This window comes from Belonocnema kinseyi, chromosome 9 (assembly GCF_010883055.1).
Source record: "Belonocnema kinseyi isolate 2016_QV_RU_SX_M_011 chromosome 9, B_treatae_v1, whole genome shotgun sequence".
Classification (NCBI taxonomy): Eukaryota; Metazoa; Arthropoda; class Insecta; order Hymenoptera; family Cynipidae; genus Belonocnema; species Belonocnema kinseyi.
The window spans coordinates 36,510,529-36,530,477 of record NC_046665.1 but is presented as its reverse complement, the minus strand read 5'-3'; the positions used below and the strand labels follow the sequence as shown (position 1 = coordinate 36,530,477).

At 36.8% G+C, this 19,949-nt stretch overlaps 1 protein-coding gene across 1 annotated transcript in view; it reads left to right on the top strand.

The window, feature by feature from the left end:
- The first annotated feature begins 5,161 nt into the window (after window positions 1-5,161).
- The window catches only part of LOC117179968 (glutathione hydrolase 1 proenzyme-like), a 22,983-nt gene continuing 8,195 nt past the window's right edge, over window positions 5,162-19,949 (top strand). Inside the window, exons 1-4 of the mRNA XM_033372227.1 lie at window positions 5,162-5,236; window positions 7,591-7,715; window positions 18,259-18,398; window positions 19,722-19,949. The exon at window positions 19,722-19,949 is cut by the window's right edge and continues 3 nt beyond it. Coding sequence (XP_033228118.1) covers window positions 5,177-5,236; window positions 7,591-7,715; window positions 18,259-18,398; window positions 19,722-19,949 — 553 coding nt within the window. The 5' untranslated portion in view covers window positions 5,162-5,176. The remainder of the gene's footprint in view (window positions 5,237-7,590; window positions 7,716-18,258; window positions 18,399-19,721) is intronic.

The window sequence follows — 19,949 nt, the reverse complement described above, 5'->3', positions numbered from 1 at the left end:
CGTGTTTTCAACTTTAATTTGTTTACTTTCAATGTTATTTTTTACGATTTAAATAAAAACTACGCGTCCTATCAAAAACTTATTGATATAAAATTTGTAGTCCTTTTTTTGAAAAGCAACTATTTTCTATTCATTTTTTTCATAGCATGTGTCGTTGGTCAAAAAATTTAATTTCTTTATTTTTAATTTTGTTTTTGACGAATAAAATAAAAACTACATCTTTGATCAAAAAGTGGTTTGTAACAATTTGGTAGATATTTTTTATGTACACAATTTTTTGTATTCACCTTGTTTTACCTTGCATAGTTTGACCGTAAAATCAAATTTTTATTTATTTTTTGGGCAATCAACATTTGAATTTTCGATTTTTCGTACGTTGTTTGGCTTAAAATGTTAATTTCCGTATGTATTTTTGGATTCTAAAAATGCTACAACTTTAACAATGTTCTTTTTATCGAAAAAGTCATTATAATAAATTGTTTCAGTTTCTGAGTGCTACGAAAATCCGTAAATCAAATGTTCAATTTTGAAAAAATGCTGTCAAAAATTTTGAAAATGTTTGAACTTTTTGTAATTTCGTCTAAAATAGCTGTTTGACGAACTCGTTCTTTCCTTTGACACCCTTATAAAGTATGCTAAAGCACATTCCAATTCGACTATTGTTTTTGAATATTTCGGTGCTTAGAGGCTACGACGATGACGAGGGCAACAGACCAACCCCGACGTAAAAACTAATCTTTCTGACTCAAGGGGCCTCAAAACGTCGACGTTCGATGGAATATCCTTCTCTTTATTATGATAATGTAAAAAAAGATAATCTTCTTGAGAGATAACTTATGTAACTCTATCAAACTGTGAAAAGAACATTTTGAAACAATCAGCCACTTCCGAGAAAAACCTTTGTAAAAGTTAGAACGAAAATATTGACACACAAAAAGTTGCATAATTTTTCTATCTGACATGAGTTTATATAACGTGAATTAGTGATAAATAGTTAAATAAATATTTTAAGCTAATAATTATGCATGAATGGAAACCTTTCATGTATCCTCTTGAAGTTCGTCAATTTCGAAAGATTAATGATATTTTCCCTTGATTTTTACTGAGCATAGTTTGTATTAAATTTCTCAGTGGAAAGTTGCAATGACTCTTTTAATTCTTTATAAATCAATGAATATGTATAGTTTATGACTAATCTTATTTTGAATTGTTTTATAAATTAAGAAGTTTTTCACATTGTTACTAAAGTTTTAAAGCAATTGGAACTTAAAAAAACATTAGGATTATATTTCTAAAGGAAACATAAATTATTAAGATCGTCTTAAAATCCAAGATTTAAGTTCCTATAGCTAATACTATGAATATTCAAAAAGAATAATTTATTTATCCACATGAGTACACTCATAGTTAATTATTGATAAAACACACAACTATCAATCCTGAGGTCGTTATCGGCGGTATTATTTTGAACCTAATCTGCAATTGAATTTTCAAAATTATAAACAATTCTTTCAATAACAAACCATTTAATCAAGTGGCTATATTTCAGTAGTAATGATTAATTATAATTCTTCAATCTTTAGGGACCCTGTTCCTTAAACAATTCAATACACTCCCTCGAGTTCGATGAAAGTGAAATGAAGCAATGTTATGCGAACTACTGTTATAAAGGTGAATCATATTATGTAAAAATCATCAGTTTTACTTTCTTTCATTCATCTCACACTCAAATATCATTTTTTATTATTTTCTCCGCCACTCCATATATCCTGTTTGAACTGGCAGTCTTGACATGCTTGGATGGAATCTCTGGCCCAAGAAGAGGAATCTAAACAGAAGTGTTGACCTGTGACCGATGTCAGCATTTGGTTTCAATATCATCAATCTATACTTATTCCGAATGAAGATTAGAGATAAAAGGAACCACCTCAGAACAGGCTTTGTTCATATGGCCAAGCATGCGGCACGTTCAGGACTCGTGCGTATAATATTATACGAAAGAAAATGCGTTGCACACCATGACTCAGGCACTTGCATCGCATGGTTATCCATTCCATATATGTACTACGGTACTACGTACCAATGTATGTATCTATACACAGTTGAGGTACACGAAATACAAAATACGAATGATATTGTAGTCATAGTGGACGCTCATCGTCCCTTCTTACATTTTTTGTCTTCCGTTGGCTCCCTCCTCCTTTCTCTTCGAGGTTTCTACAATGGCTTATCTATCTTAAGTTCCTCCATAGTTCGATGTTACTTCATGGTGGTTCTGTTCTTCGCTCGGAGAGCCAGAACAATGATAAAATGAATACAATTCTAGTCACGCCAGCTAGATATTCCACAAGCGCAAACCACAAGCAACAGACATGCAAATGATGTAAGGTAGTCACTATGTATTTGTGGTTTATTTATTGTAGGGAAAGCTCTAAATTCTTGGGTAGAGTAAAGTGAAACTATTAGAAGAATAGATGAAGACTTCACCCTGACCTTTCCCTCTATTTCAATATACCGTCAACAGGGGTTATTTTGTTGCATTGCCTGGTGAATATGGGTCAACATTTATATACTCTATAACTCCGTGGAATTTTTCTATTTTATAACGGGATTTTTTGTACATCTTATATAAAAAATTCTTTGGATACATAATAAAATGTTACAGAGAAAACAGTGGAAAACTTAAAGTGTTGCAGGAGGGGTTAATATTATAAATTTAATAGGAACAAGTTGTTCAACTTATTTCGGTCTTACGATCAAATTTGAAAAATAAAAGACAGGGATCAATCCGAGTCAAAAATTTCTTTAATTGTCAAAAAAGCATACAGAAAACGTGCGCCGTTTCGACCACATCTGTTGATCATCATCAGGCAATTATACCTAATAAAAATACATTATAACAATTATTTGGAAAAGTTACAAAACAACATGTTATATAAAAAATCTAAGTTTTCACAAAAAAATCTAAATTTTCACAAAAATTGAAAAAGTAAAATTAACTTATCAAAAAAAAAAACTGTTAAGCTGTGAAATTGGTAATATAGTTGATAGGATTCACAAACTAGGCAAAGCATTACCTACGACTTATGTACGAGTCACAGTTGATCCATCGTTTTGACTACAGTGGTTCGCTCCAAAGTTTTTTAAAAATATGTAAAAATTTAACTTTTAGGAACCTCTTTTTATTTTTGAGGTTTCCTAATTATATTATAATTGCCTGATGATGACCAACAGATGTGGTCGAAACGTCGCACGTTTTTTGTATGTTTTTTTGACAATTAAAGAAATTTTTGATTCAGATTAATCCCTGTCTTTTATTTTTTAAATTTGATCGTAAGTCCGAAATGAGTTGAACAACTTGTTCCTATTAAATTTATAATCGACCGAAGAAAGGTTTTACTTCTTAAAATTTGAGAAGTTTTATTTTTCAAATAAATTGGGGTTAATATTGACCGTTTTGTTTCAAATTTGAAACGCTTAATTTTTCTGATCATTGAATTGGTTAGTACAGGACGTCACTTTAAACAGTTTCTGAATATATAAAAAGTTTTAAAAAACGTATTTTTTAACAAATAAAAGAAGATTAGTGTTTTAGATATTACAAAAAAATGTTCTGCTTCAAGCCGCTCTAGTACAAATGTTTATTTATATTCTTTTGTATATAAAAAATAGGAGGTCAATTTTTCCATAACGTCCACAATCATACATTATTATTTCCATTATAAAATTGTATAGTTTTAAAGACTTTAACAGTATCCGTCTTTCATTTATATATAAATTTATATTACATTTCTGTAAGCCAGGCGTATGTTATAGCTATCTTTAATTAATTTTTAAAGATATACGTTGCTCTATCTATACTATCGCAAGGTGAACAAATATTTGAATAAGAAACAGCTCCGACTCTCAGTGGAGATTTAGGTACGAGAGTGCCCCACATTGTAGTTTACTCGTATATGTGAGACGTGTTGCAATGACAAGGTTAGTAATAAAAAAATTAACAATTCAAGCTTAAATACAGAAAGTGTCAATACTCCGGAAAATATAACGCCTCCAGTCCATAGATAATATGTTTTTTCTTCAAGCAAGGTTTATTAATTATTAGGTGAACAAAGATCCGTTAGAATTAACAAAAAATGAAATCAACTAATCTTAAAACGCAATTTGCTTTTTTGCACTAAAATTTATCATAACCCATGAAAACCTCAATTCTCGATATAATTTGGCCAAAAGGAAAACATATAGAGCATTTTTAAAACTTTGTTGTTGTTGTGAAAAGCACACATCGACGTTTTAAAATTAAAAGGTGCTATCTCGACAGAACCAAATAGAAAGGTTTCCTTATACTTCAATGGGCGTTGATATTTACCAATATACTACTGATATGGAATTTTCACGCTTCAATACTTCGTTCAATGGCATCTTTTTAATTGAGATTAGGGTCGATAATATTTTTTTCTGCAATTAATTTCTTAATTTTTGTGGAAATTATCACACCCGAGATGGCATCTTTGTATTGCATTCTACTGAGACAACACCTTTTTTTTTGGACGCATCGACATCATGTCTAGTATCGGATCAAAAACATTAATGTTTTTTCTACCGATACTTATATACTACTTCAAGGAAAAATAGTGTTTCTGCTTTTATCTACCAATTATTATTTTTTAAATTTAATGCCTCAATATCCATAAAAAATGCACCTACGTTTTTTTTAATATAAACATTTATGATTGAGTGTCAAATTACTGTACAGAAAAAAGTCTAGTTTTTATTTCAGATTTTTTTACTATAATTTAATTTAAGCCTGTTTCTGGCCTAGAGCTAAATTTAAACCCACTTCATGTTATAGAGGAAGATCGTAAGCCAATTTTGTTGCTTAAATTAAGGTTTCTTTGCCTTAAAACTAGCCCAGTATTCGTAATTTAAAACATTTCTCCTTGTGATTGGGTAATTTTTAGTATAAACGTAAATATGAAAAAATTTTTGTAGATTGTATGCTTTTCATTGACTTTAAAAATTCTTGTTTTAATTACAGACAATTTATATTAATTACTTATCATTAATGTTCAACAGATTAATGTTTCAAAACAGCCTCCGGCAGCTGGTCTCTCTGATTTTAATGTTTGTACTTATTTTTCGGGTTGCCTTAGATTGCACCCCAAGTAAAAATCGAATGAACTTATCATGGGAAAACAAACATATAAGTGTTTCACCTCTTAAAAAGTACAGACAGGTAATATGTATTTGTGTTAATAGATTATGATCCCTTAAAATTAGTTAGCAGTTGTTACTCATCATTTTTTCAAAATTAGTGAAAAAGATTTTTTTTTGTTAATGTCCTAATTAAAATTTAGTTTGAAAAAGCTTAACAAGTTTTTCCTTTATATTGAATCAAATGAACTGAAAATTATTTTAGTAGATTTAAAAAAATGCTTAGATGGATCAAACATTCTCAGTTTTTTGAAAAAAAAATATTTAAATACTTTTAGTCTCAAAGCACAAAAATATTTTTCTCAAGTTTCACTTCAAGAAACCTTAAAGCAAACTTAAAAAAGGACCCCGCACACTTCTTATGGAAAAGTGGTTTCGGTTAATTTGATTGAATTTGTTATATATTTTATATCTCGGCGTCCTGAACAAATGTCTCTACGGGTGCGAAGCCCAAAACCCCCCGGGTTCCGATATAAGGCTTGCTGAATTCAGTATCATCGGGTATTGGTTCTGTTTCCTAGGCTATTGAGTCTACTTACAAAAGAGCTTTCGGTTAATTTGGCTAAATTTGTTATATGTTTACCAATTTTCCAAGTAGAGTCAATAGCCCGGCAAGTAGAGCTAATACCCGCTGATACTGACTTCAGCGGGCCTTATCTCGGAACCCAGAAGGTTTTGGGCCTTGCGTCCATGGAGACATTTGTTCAGAACGCTGGGATAAAAAACATAACAAATTCAACCAAATTAACCGAAACCACTTTCCATAAGAAATGTGTGGGTACCTTTTTTCGAATGATATTTGTAATTTTCAAAATCTGAAATAACCTAAGCCGCTATTTAAACTAAATTATAAATTGGTCATATTGCTGGGGATATCGATTTTGTGACGACCTGTGACGTAGGGTGGAGATGGGAATAATGCAGAATCTAAAATCATATATAGAAAACATATAAATATGTATAATAATTGTTTTAAATGCACAGAAAAATTGTACGTCGGACATAATTACACCTCTTGCTTCGCGCTCGAATATTTATTTTTTGCATTTGTAATGCTTGAATAAAACTTTATCAAAAAATCTTTTTTAGATGGAAGTTTCTTTATGCGTTTTGATATTCTGAATTGTCAACTTAATTAAGTATGGTCAAAGATTAAGTTTCTCAAAGCTCTATACGCTTCGAGGTACACATTTTCATTGTGACACTGGCGCAGTGCGCTCGATTTTCGACAGATGTTTGTGAACAGGTTTTGTTGAATCATTTTTGTCTCGTAACTTTCGTCGTATTTCCACACATTTTAATTTTTTTATTTTCATTTTTATTTTTCACGAATGAAACAAATAGTACGCGTCCTACCATAAGTGATTCTTAATGAAATTGTAGATCTTTTTTGAGATAACAATTTTGGTTAATTCATCTTTTTTCGTATCCTACATAGTTTGACCACAAAATGGAAGTTTTGATTTTTGATTATTTTTTGTGCAATCAAAATTTGAATTTTCGATTTTACAAGAAAATCCAAAAATTTGTTATGAAAATATTGTAGGGCTTTTAAAAGGCAATGTTTTTCTTGTCTTGACTTTTTTCATATCGTGCGTTTTTTGGTTTAAAAATTTTATTTTCGTTTGTGTTAAAAATTTTTGAAAATGCTATAACTCTGAGAATTTACATTTGATCAAAAAAAGTCATCAGGACAAATTGTTTGTCCTTTTTAATACTATAATGATCCGTACATAGGATTTTTAAATTCAGGAAAAAAGTGGTCAAAAAAAATTTTCAAAGTGTGCTCACTTTATCAATTTTTATCAAAAATGGCTGCTTAAGGAACTCGTCCTTTCTTTTAGGATCTAAAAACGGTGTGCTAAAAATGGATTTTATCCGTTCATTTTTTCGAGAGTTATCGTGTTTATGGACGGACGGCCGGACGGACAGACAGACGCCATCGTAAAAACCTGATTTTGGATTCAGGGGGTCTCGAAACATGGAGATCCGTTGAAAAACAGTAGTATCAAATTTCGGACAATTCTAATACTTTCTCAATCATAAATGATGAGAATGTAAAAAAATATTATAAAGACGTGGGGTCTTTGTATTTATGACCTCACCCTGGGGGGTTCATACTTTTTGTGATAATTTGTAATGACTGATGAAGAAGAAAGAAGGTGAAAGAAGTGTCAAAAATAGCATGGCATAATATTTGAATAGCTCTAAAAAAATGGAAATGCAATGATGCCCAAATAATTTAAACAATCTTCAATTAAAATTAATTGCTACTATTTCCCGAGAAAATTTGTAACACCAATAAAATATTAGGTATAATTATTTTCTACATTTATTATGTTGTAAATTTTAATATATTATATTTTAATACTGTAGGCTGCAGTATCAGCGATGGGCCAAGAGTGTGCACAAATCGGCGTAGACATTTTAACAAAAAATGGATCAGTTATTGATTCTGCAATTGCTACACTATTATGCGAAGGTGTTGCTTCTTTACACAGGTAATTTCCTTATTGTACGTATTTCTTTATTTCCATATTTTATTTTGCTTATCTTTAAAAACTACCGTAAATCGTAACTTCAAAATATTCTGTAATACACTAACTGGAATATTATACTGAAAAGTAGGTACACTCGAGTCGCGGTACTGCGAAATTCAGTATTGCGAACTCCCGCTACTGAGTACGTTTTTCCCCCGATAGTGAGAAAGACACTATAACCCCTTACCCCCCACTACTCATTTCTACATTTGAAGATATCTTCAAATGTACAATTTACTGTAATTTTAATTTTAATTTTAGTTCATAATCAAATACATTCGATACCTACGGTGGAAGATTTTATGTTTGTGATGTCTTTCCACGTTTCTTTCGCTCAATTAATTTTAATAATTTTAATAATAAAGATTCAAATCGACACTACAAACTTTCAGAAGGTAAACAGTTGACATGTGCGCACACAGATACACACACGTATCATCTAAACAGATTGGAACGTAGTAAATAGTCGCAGGAGTGGGGTCCCCTCATTGGTCCATATCATGTCACATGCGGCAAGTCTCTCTGCGGCGAGTCTCACCTGCGGCATGTCACATCTTCAGCATGCCACATCTGTGGCATGTCTCTTCTGCGTCATGTCACATCTGCGACATGTCTCTTCTGTGGCAAGTCACATCTTCGACATGTCACATATGAGGCTTGTCACATCTGCGGAATGTCTCATCTACGGTAAGTCACAACTGCGGCATGTCACATCTGCGGCATGTCACATCTACGGTATGTCTCATCTGCAGCATGTCACAACTACGGCATCTCTCCCGCGCGGCATTTCTCACTGTTAAATTGATATTTTTGCGGCATCTCTCACCAGTAAAAATTCTCACAGTGGCAGCTCTCCCTTCCAAAAAATATTTAATGTCCAATTAAAAATGGCTAAACTGAGGCAAGTCCCCCTGGACTAATTGTATTCCCGGTGGCATCTCTACCCCGGAAAAATTTTTCGGGTTCATATTAAAATGTTAAAACTGCGGCAAACCTCCCGAAACTAATTATCCCATCTACGGCATCTCGTAGCAGCGAAAAGTCTCCCCAGTGGCATCTCTCATCCGCGGAAAAATGTTCAAATCCACATCAAAGTGGCAAAAGTGTGGAAAGTCTCTCACGACTGATTGTTCCTCCCCAGCGGCATCGCTCCCCCAACAAATTTTCTAAGTAGTTTTAAAGATGGCAAAAATGCGGCAAGTTTCCAAGCGGCATCTTTCCCCCATGAATATTTTTTAAGAACTTCTAAAAATGGCAAAAGTGCGGCAAGTCTCTACAGCAGCATCTCTCCCCCAACAAATTTTTTAAGTAGTTTTAAAGATGGTAAAAATGCGGCAAGTCTTCCCAGCGGCATCTCTCCCCCAAGAAAACTTTGTTAGGACTTCTAAAAATGGCAAAAGTGCGGCAAGTCTCCCAAGCGGCATCTCTCCATTATGAATATTTTTTAAGAAGTTCTAAAAATGGCAAAAGGCCGGCCAGTCTCTCAAGCGGCATCTCTCCCCTAAGGAAATTTTGTGAAGACTTCTAAAAATGGCAAAAGTGCGGCAAGTCTCCTCAGCAGCATCGCTCCTCCAACAAATTTTCTAAGTAGTTTTAAAGATGGCAAAAATGCGGCAAGTCTCCCCAGCGGCATCTCTCCCCCAAGAAAATTTTGTAAGGACTTCTAAAAATGGCAAAAGTGCGATCAGTCTCCTAATCGGCATCTCTCCCCCAACAAATTTTCTAAGCAGTTTTAAAGATTGCAGAAATGCGGCAAGTCTCCCCAGCGGCATCTCTCCCCCAAGAAAATTTTGTAAAGACTTCTAAAAATGGCAAAAGTGCGGCAAGTCTCTCCAGCGGCATCGCACCCCCAAAGAATTTTCTAAGTAGTTTTAAAGATGGCAAAAATGCGGCAATTCTCCCAAGCGGCATCTCTCCACATGAATATTTTTTAAGAACTTTTAAGAATGGCAAAAGTGCGGCAAGTCTTCCCCGCGGCATCTTTCCCCCAAGAAAATTTTGTAAGGACTTCTAAAAATAGTAAAAGTGCGGCCAGTCTCCCAATCGGTATCTTTCCCCATCAATATTTTTCAAGAACTTCATAAAATAGCAAAAGTGCGGCAAGTCTTCCCAGCGGCATCTCTCCCCCAAGAAAACTTTGTTAGGACTTCTAAAAATGGCAAAAGTGCGGCAAGTCTCCCAAGCGGCATCTCTCCATTATGAATATTTTTTAAGAAGTTCTAAAAATGGCAAAAGGCCGGCCAGTCTCTCAAGCGGCATCTCTCCCCTAAGGAAATTTTGTGAAGACTTCTAAAAATGGCAAAAGTGCGTTAAGTCTCCCCAGCGGTATCGCTCCTCCAACAAATTTTCTAAGTGGTTTTAAAGATGGCAAAAATGCGGCAAGTCTCCCAAGCGGCATCTCTCCCCCATAAATATTTTTTCAGAACTTTTAAGAATGGCAAAAATTGCGTCAAGTCTTCCCAGCGGCATCTCTCCTCCAAGAAAATTTTGTAAGGACTTCTAAAAATGGCAAAAGTGCGATCAGTCTCCTAATCGGCATCTCTCCCCCAACAAATTTTCTAAGCAGTTTTAAAGATTGCAGAAATGCGGCAAGTCACCCCAGCGGCATCTCTCCCCCAAGAAAATTTTGGAAAGACTTCTAAAAATGGCAAAAGTGCGGCAAGTCTCTCCAGCGGCATCGCTCCCTGAAAGCATTTTCTAAGTAGTTTTAAAGATGGCAAAAATGCGGCAATTCTCCCAAGCGGCATTTCTCCACATGAATATTTTTTAAGAACTTTTAAGAATGGCAAAAGTGCCGCAAGTCTTCCCCGCGGCATCTTTCCCCCAAGAAAATTTTGTAAGGACTTCTAAAAATAGTAAAAGTGCGGCCAGTCTCCCAATCGGTATCTTTCCCCATCAATATTTTTCAAGAACTACATAAAATAGCAAAAGTGCGGCAAGTCTCTCCAGCGGCATCTCTTTCCCAACAAATTTTTTAAGTATTTTTAAAGATGGTAAAAATTCGGCAAGTCTTCCCAGCGGCATCTCTCCCCCAAGAAAACTTTGTTAGGACTTCTAAAAATGGCAAAAGTGCGGCAAGTCTCCCAATCGGCATCTCTCCATTATGAATATTTTTTAAGAAGTTCTAAAAACGGCAAAAGGCCGGCCAGTCTCTCAAGCGGCATCTCTCCCCCATAAATATTTTTTCAGAACTTTTAAGAATGGCAAAAATTGCGTCAAGTCTTCCCAGCGGCATCTCTCCTCCAAGAAAATTTTGTAAGGACTTCTAAAAATGGCAAAAGTGCGATCAGTCTCCTAATCGGCATCTCTCCCCCAACAAATTTTCTAAGCAGTTTTAAAGATTGCAGAAATGCGGCAAGTCACCCCAGCGGCATCTCCCCCCAAGAAAATTTTGTAAAACTTCTAAAAATGGCAAAAGTGCGGCAAGTCTCTCCAGCGGCATCGCTCCCTGAAAGCATTTTCTAAGTAGTTTTAAAGATGGCAAAAATGCGGCAATTCTCCCAAGCGGCATTTATCCACATGAATATTTTTTAAGAACTTTTAAGAATGGCAAAAGTGCGGCAAGTCTTCCCCGCGGCATCTTTCCCCCAAGAAAATTTTGTAAGGACTTCTAAAAATGGTAAAAGTGCGGCCAATCTCCCAATCGGTATCTTTCCCCATCAATATTTTTCAAGAACTTCATAAAATAGCAAAAATGCGGCAAGTCTCCCCAGCAGCTTTTTTATCTGACTTGCCGCAGTTTTTTCATCTTCGGAAGTAGTTAAAAATTTTTATAGGAATAGAGATGTCGCTGGAGAGAGTAGATGCAGTTTTACCGACCTTAGAACTAATCAGAAAATTTTCGTGGGGGAAAGATGCCGCTGAAAAGAGGCTTGCCGCACATTTGCCATCTTTGAAACTACTGATAAAATTTGATGGGGGAGAGATGCCGCTTAGAAGACTTGCCGCATTCTTTCCATCTTTAAAACTACCTAGAAAATTTGTCAGGGGAGAGATGCCGGTGGAGAGACTTGCCGCACTTTTGCCATTTTTAGAAGCTCTTAAAAAATTTTCTTGGGGAAGAGATGCCGCTGGGGAGACTTGCCGCATTTTTACCATCTTTAAAACTACTTAGAAAATTCGTTGGGGGAGCGATGCCGCTGGGGAGACTTGCCGCAGTTTTGCCATTTTTAGAAGTTCTTAAGAAATATTCATGGGGGAGAGCTGTCGCTGGGGAGACTTTCCGCATATCTGCCATTTTTAGAAGTTCTTACGAAATTTACGTGGCGCAGAGATGCCGCAGGAAAGAACTGCTGCAGTTATTCCATCTTTGGAAGTACTTAAAAAGCTTGTACGGGAGAGAGATGCCACTGGAACACTTTTGCCACTTTCGAAGTGGATTTGAACATTTTTCCACGGGCTAGCGATGCCACTGGGGAGACTTTTCGCTGGTAGGGGATGCCGTAGATGTGACAATTAGTTCCAGGAGGCTTGCCGCAGTTTTATTATTTTAATATGAACATGAAAAATTTTGCCGGAGGAGAGATGCGACCAGGAAGACAATTACTCGAGGGAGACTTGCCTCAGTTTAGCCATTTTTAATTGGACGCAAAAATGTCAATTTCACAGTGAGAAATGCCGCGCGGGAGAGAAGCCGCTTGGCAGATATGCCGTAGTTGTGACATGCCACAAATGAGGCATGTCTTAAATGTGACATGCCGAAGAGGTGACATGCCACAGATGTGACATGCCGCAGTTGTGACTTGCCGCAGATGAGACATTCCGCAGATGTGACAAGCCTCAGATGTGACATGTCCTTATGTGTTCTCACTATTGAGGGTGGACCTGCGCTAAATATTCGCAGTACCGCGACTCGAGTGTAAAAGATTAGAAGGGTTAATGAATGAATCCCTCTTTGAATTTTGAAAGACTGCTCAAGTAATTCATTTTTAAAAGCGCTAATCAATTCAAATAATAAAAAATCAGTCGGATGAGAAAATATGGGAATAAAACTAGAGATAGCAGAATTATTTATAGAGTGTATTAAAATCAAGCATCGGTAATATAAATAGATGACAACGATGAATAATCTAAAATTAGGGATCTAGTATAGCAATAAAAATAGAAAATAATATCAAGAACCAAAATGCATTAGAACACTGAAGAAAGTGCTACACTGATAAGACGAAACATAGCTTTATTAGTGAAAAGCTAATATCAATAGGCATTTAAGACTACGATATATATGAAACGGAAGGGCCTATGACAAAGTCACTAAACGCGTCCTCGGGTTTCTGCTGCATATGGTTACAAAAATAAATAGGCAGTCGCGGACAATTGTCCAGGGGTGGTCCCGAAGGAATTAACTCCCAAGCGGAGGTGTGAAAAACGTGCCGAAAGCTAAATGGCACGATGGATTGGCGAAATCTTGGAATCTATAGGTAGACGGAGCGACTAAATGACGACTTGCTAGAGTGCTACGAAGCGAGTTTGGCCCCTGAACGGGGTTACATGGCACGGCTGCATGCTCTGTGGTGCGAGAAACACCCGGAGCTATCGCACTTTTCGCAGCAACGTCTGCGAAACCATGCCGAACTACTCTGAGAAAGGGGCTATGTAAGCGGAACGCCTACTATACCATAGCTAGAACAAGTCAGGGACAGAGAAAGAGAGGCGACACTAAGACCAACCGCGGGCAGGCATCCAATAGAGGAAGAGCCATGCTTTATGACCCGGAGAAACATCAACACCAAGGTTTCTCTCAAGCCTAAAGATCTGGCTGAAATGGATGACGGGCTTCGTGAACATTTTTCCGAAGAATCCGACCTCTGAGCTATTAATTATTGTGTGTATAATGCAGCAAGAGCTTTGGCCGATTTGAACCGTAACACAAAACCAGCGGTTGATCATAAGATCAAAAGACGACTGCATCAACTTGCTACAAAGATAGGCTAGGCAAGAACGTACGCGCCCCGCATTCAGTGTTGGATTGACTACATCACATCTGGCAGGAATTTTACCGCCAAGGTTCGAAAGTTCGCGCGCGAACTAGGGACTCGTTATCACAGACTTAACAAGTCAAAGCTGCTGACGCTAAGAGAAGTCTAGAGCGGAGGGAGAGGTGGGTCAGAGAAAATCAGCAGTTTCTCTATGACCCATCTCGACTCTTCTGAGACCCTCCAGTTACTGTCGACCAGCCGCCCAAACCAGAGGAGGTCGAAGTATTTTCGAGAAACGTCTACGAAGTGCAGCATAGACTGGACGAAGACTCAGAAAATATAAATAGCTTCAAGGAGCTGTGTGATGTCCTCATAACACCTGATCAAGAATGCCCACCCATCACTACCGAGGAGGTGGAAAAAGTATTAAGAGGGATGAAGAATTATTCCGCATCGGGACCAGATTGTATCAAAATCTTTTGGTGCAACAATTTACCTTAAACCCAGCAGCATTTGGCCCGTATTTTCACCTCATATTTAAAGTCGGAAGAGCCGATTCCGGAGTAGTTGGTGGAAGGGCGCACAATACTTCTGCCAAAAATAGGCAACTTAGCTGACCGAAGGAATTACAGGCCAAGCACTTGTCTGAACACACTGTATAAGATATTCACAGCTATCCTAAATGATAGGATTGTTCGGGCAATTGAACCTGTGTGGCAAGAAATGTATGAACAACGAGGCTCAAAGGAAAGTGTAGCGGGATGTCGGGAGAACCTGCTCATCGATAGATGCGTCTGCAAAAATGCAGCATTCTACCAGCGTGACCTATCGATGACCTGGATTGATTATCGGAAAGCTTTCGATTCGACCTCCCATAGACTTATCATCTGTCTTTTGAAAAGCTTAAAGGTTCATCTGCAAATCGTTACGTGCATAGAGAGATTGTTGCCGCTTGATCAACTTTCAGAGAGGTGTCTTTCAGGGTCATACCATGAGCCTACTCCTCTTTTGCCTTACATTATTGCCACTATTTCTAGCACTTCGCCATTCTGACGGGCACTTGTGCGGCAAACCTGCGGATTGAAAGTACAAGGTCACTCATGTATTTTATACAGACGATCTTAAGATCTATTCTTAAAACAAAAAGCACCTATATCTAGCTCCAGGGATTGTCGAACGATATACTAAGGAAATTGGAATGGAATTTGGGTTAGACAAATGCGTCAAGGTTTATTTGAAGCGAGGAAAACTTAATGGCATCCCTGAAGATCCTGAGCTCGTTGATAGAAGCGCTATACGACACCTTTGCGCCGGAGAGACTTATACATACCTGGGCCGGCCACAGAGCCGCATTCAGGATGTTATATCTATGAAGGATACTCTCCGAAGCAGATACAAACGTCTCATCCGGCAAATTTGGTCTCCGAACTGTCGGCGAGGAACAAAGCATGTGCAACGTACATGCATGCCGTACCGGTAGTACTTTAATCATTTGGCGTAGTTCCCTGGACGAAGAACGAGCTCAGATCCCTTGATATCAGGACAAGAAAGGTTATGCACATGAACAAAAGCATGCATCTTAAGTCTTCTCTTCCGCAACTTTACATCGCTTGCCGTCAAGGTTGTCGCGAATGGTCAGGAATCACGAAGAAGTGGGCAAAGGAGCGTTTCTGTACAAAGCAGCGGAGGAGGCTGCTGAAACAATCGGACTTGACTTCAGTATTAGGGGTGAGCAAAATGCATCAAATCTTATTTATCTCGAGTACTCACTCCTGAAAGTCCGGATTAAGAAAGCACAAGAGAAAAACTTTCGTGAACAGCTGATCGATAAGAGGATGCACGGTATCTTCCACAGAAATGTGGAGGATCAGTCAATGTCGTGTGAGCCAACGTTTGCTTTCCTTAAATCGACCGGATTGTAGTCTGGTATGGAGGGTTTCATTTTGGCATTGCAAGACGGTGTCATTTCCACCTTAACATACCGTCACCACATTTTGAGCCAACACATTTCCGATGATAGTTGCAGGGCATGCCATGCACACCCCGAGCATTGAGCTCACATACTATCTAGTTGTCCAACTCATGCGGGAAGGATCTACATCTAAAGGCACAATGCGGCACTAAGAGTGCTTTATTACCATCTCTGTTACTCTTATGGCATTAACCTTAATATCACTCCTCTAAATGCTTCTAGGGAAATCGAGTCAATTGTCGAGAATGGAAAGTGCCGCATATACTGAAACTTTATATGCTCGACAATTATTTTTGTTGCAAACTCGACGCCTGACATGGTTCTTCTTGACTTTGAGAAGCGAAGCATGTTCGTTATCGAATTTTCGGCATCAGCTGACAAGAACATCATAGTCAAGGAGAATAAAAAGAAAGAGAGGTATAGAGACCTTATAAGGGAGTTTGTTTTTTAAAATGAAAACCCCCTTTTTTTACATCTGCAATCGATAGAGCGGAAAATTTTACGTTCAGGTACGTACCCCAGTCATAGGTCAATTGTAATGTTCAAGGTCAGTTAGAGGTTATTTGAAATTAAAAAAGTTTTCCAAGAGGTCAGTGCAATTCCTGAAGTAATTTTCAACGAGAAATTCACTGGTGAGCTCTGTACTGATCTTGGTTATGATCTTCAAGGTTTTTTCCAAGCAGTTTATGTTAACGTTTACTTTACCCAAGAACAACGACGTCGACGTAGTAAATTTTGTTCCCTTTTGGGTGCTTGATTAGCATGAATCCCTTTGCCTCTAAGGTTTCGGGGTGCTTGATTAGCGTGAGTTCCCTTGCATCTCACTTTTCGGGGTGCTTGATTAGCGTGAGTCCCCTTGCCTCTCACGCTTCAGGGAAGATGTTCGAACTGAAAACCCTTGAGGTTCTTGACAAAAAGCTATGCGATTGTAAAAATGAGTTACAGCATTACGAATCATCTCCCTATCAATCAAAGTAGCCGGTTGCAGAATCCGATTCTGCAATTCGTCTAAGCTTTGCGGTTGCGTTGAGTATACTTTGCTCTTCAAATAACCCCAAAGAAAATAGTCGAGAGGCGTCAGATCAGGAGATCTAGCAGGCCACTCGAACCAGGCTCGAACCTCCCTATCGTAATGAGCCGCTGCTCTGTCCTGCTGGATCCCAATATTTTGAAAATTATCGCCTGTACTCTCCCTTATTCTTGGTACAACTTGGTTTCTGTGAAGCTTTTCATATGCACGGGCATTGCGATTACCATAGATGAAGAAAGGGCTTATCAATGTATCTTTCAAGATACCGGCCCAAACATTAATCTTTTGTGGATACTGTGTGTGACTCTCCAGCATCTAATCAGGATTTTTGTCGGACCAATATTTACAATTTTGCCTGTTAACCTCACCTTTTAAAGTGAAAGCAGATTCATCTGAAAATACTGTATTGTACAAGAAAAGAGGTTTTTTTATCAATTCTGTCCACCATAATTTCACAAAATTCAACCCGACGATTAGGATCGTCTTCATTGAGCTCTTGTACCAGATGAATTTTATAAGAATGGAAATCAATGCTTTTTTAAATATTTCGCACTGTCTCAGGAGCAACGTCACGCTCATCACTAGCTCGACGTAAACTAAGGTGTGGGTTTTCAAAAAATGCTTGGGATATGTCCATCTGCATCTCCTCAGATCCTGCAGATTTTGGCCGACCAGTTCCTTGAAGGTCAGTGATAGGTCCATGATTCATAAAACGCCTTACATTTCTTTCAATTTTTGATTTTGAGACAGGATTTAACCCTTCTCCATTACGAAAAGTGCGATTAAAAAGCAAACGAACTTGATCATAAGATCGAACTCGATCTCCCCAACCACGCATTATTAATACAGATACCCTCTCTCGTTCCGAAAGCTTAGCTTGCGCAATAATAACATTTTAGCGAAAAATAGTAAGTATGTACTCGTAATACGTAAATTCAGTTTCGATTCGTAATATTCGTATGGAAAAACGGTATACGACTTATGTTATTGCCTTGGGTCTTGACTTAGGTATCGAGGAACGGTATAGGACTGTATAACTCTTCGGGGAGGAACAGAACTCTCACCAGAACACCTGGAACTTTTAATGAAAAATTTCCTTATGATTTTACAATGTTCAAAACGCTGTAACGAAGATCAATACAGAGCTCACGAATAAATTTCTCGTTTAAATTTACTTCAGGAATTACACTGACCTCTTGGAAAACTTTGTTAATTTCAAATAACCACTAAATGACCTTGACCATTACAATTGACCTATGACTTGGGTACGTACCTGAACGTAGAATTTTCCGCTCTATCGATTGCAGATGTAAAAAATGGGTTTTCCATTTAAGAAAACAAAGTTGACTTTCAAAAATTCCGTGAAGTTCAACTTCAAGGTCAAAATGAAGGTCACCATTAAATTCCTCGTTGAAATTTACTTCAGGAATGACCTTCACTTTTTTGAAAAATATTTTACCTGAGGAAATATCCAACCGTCCCGGAACTTTTTAGACACCCTGTATATGCTTGTATTTGTTTAATACTATATAAGTTATATTTATAGGCATGCATTGAAATTTACTAATCACATTCTTGACAAAGTATGGGTCTAGGTGGAGGTTTTCTGATGACAATATGGAATGCTTCTACGAACACTGCATATTCATTGGACGCAAGAGAAGTTGCATCACGTCATGCTGGTCTTAATATGTTTGGGGAAAACTCAAACTTATCTATTCATGGTAAATGTACAACATTTCCTTATAAAGTAGCTATATTAACGCTACGATATTAACTTTTCTGTGAAGACGATAGTGTGTATTTACATGTCCAAAAAATTGATATACCTCGATTTTCATACAGGTTATAGTAAAAATATTTCCAGAAAAAATATAGAAATATATGATAAAGTACATGTTGCAGATAAAGTTTTTGCCTATATTGGTACAGGGTTTTGAAAATTGCACTCAATTAGTCATTATTTTCTAGTGAGTGAAAGGTGAAAAAGTACTATTGTATTACGATCATTTAAGAATACTCAACTTTAAATGGCTGTGAAACCTAAAAATGATCTACAAAAAGTCTGAAAAAATATATAAATTACTTTGATCCTTTCTGTGTACAATGGTAGATTTTATAGTCAGAAATAATCATTTATTATAAAGTCAATAACAAAAGAATAATGAGGTATCATCTCCGAAAATAAACAGCCTACGAAGATGATTATGGAAGCAAATTAAATGTTTTGCCTTCTGAAAATGGTGTCTATAGTGTCAATGAGCAAAAAGTTGCACTTAGATGTTTAAACAATTTTTTTTTCTTCGGAAAATACAAAAGACTTCAATTATCTAAGCACCCGCACTTACAGCAGGATACCTCGCCTGCACTATTGCTACTCCTACAACTACATCTTTTTGCCACAGTCACTCCTATTGTGAGTGCCGTTGCGACAATAATTGAAAAGCCCTTTGTATTTCTCGAAGAAGAGAATAATGGTTTAAACATCTTAGCGCAACTTTTTGCTCATTAGCACTACATACACAATTCTCAGAACCCAAAATGTGCAATTTGTGTTAATAATTATCTCCGTACGTTCTGTAGTTTTGGGGATAAGACCTCACTACTCTTTTCTTGATGACTTAATAACAAATGATTATTTCTGAATCTAAAATCTACCATTGAACATAGATAGGATCAAAGAGATTCATATATTTTACCAGAATTTTTGTGGTTTATTTTTAGGGACTAACAGCCATTTAATGTTCAGTATTCTGAAATGATCGTAAAATGATAGTATTTTTCAATTTTCTCTTGCTAGAAAATAATCGATAATTGACTGCAAATTTCAAAAATCTGCATCAGTATAGATAAAAACTTCATCTGCAAGATAAACTTCGTCCCATATTTTTAGAATATTTTTCTTCTGAGATTTTCACTATAACCTGTACAAAAATCGCGGTATCTAAGTTTTTGGGACAGATAGTACATTCTCTATATTCTTTAAAAATGATGAAATGTTTGCCATTTTACGTTCATAAATTTCAATAAATATTCTTATTATTAAGGTGGTTTGGCTGTAGGTGTACCAGGAGAACTCTTAGGATACTGGGAAGCGCACAAAAGATTCGGAAAATTAGATTGGAAGGAACTTTTTCAACCAGCAATTGCATTAAGCAAAAAAGGATCCTATATTACCAACTACTTGGAATCGTGCATAAAGTCAAAAGAATATTACATAAGAGAGGAACCTACCTTAGCAGAAATACTCATCAATCCAGTCACTAATGACATAT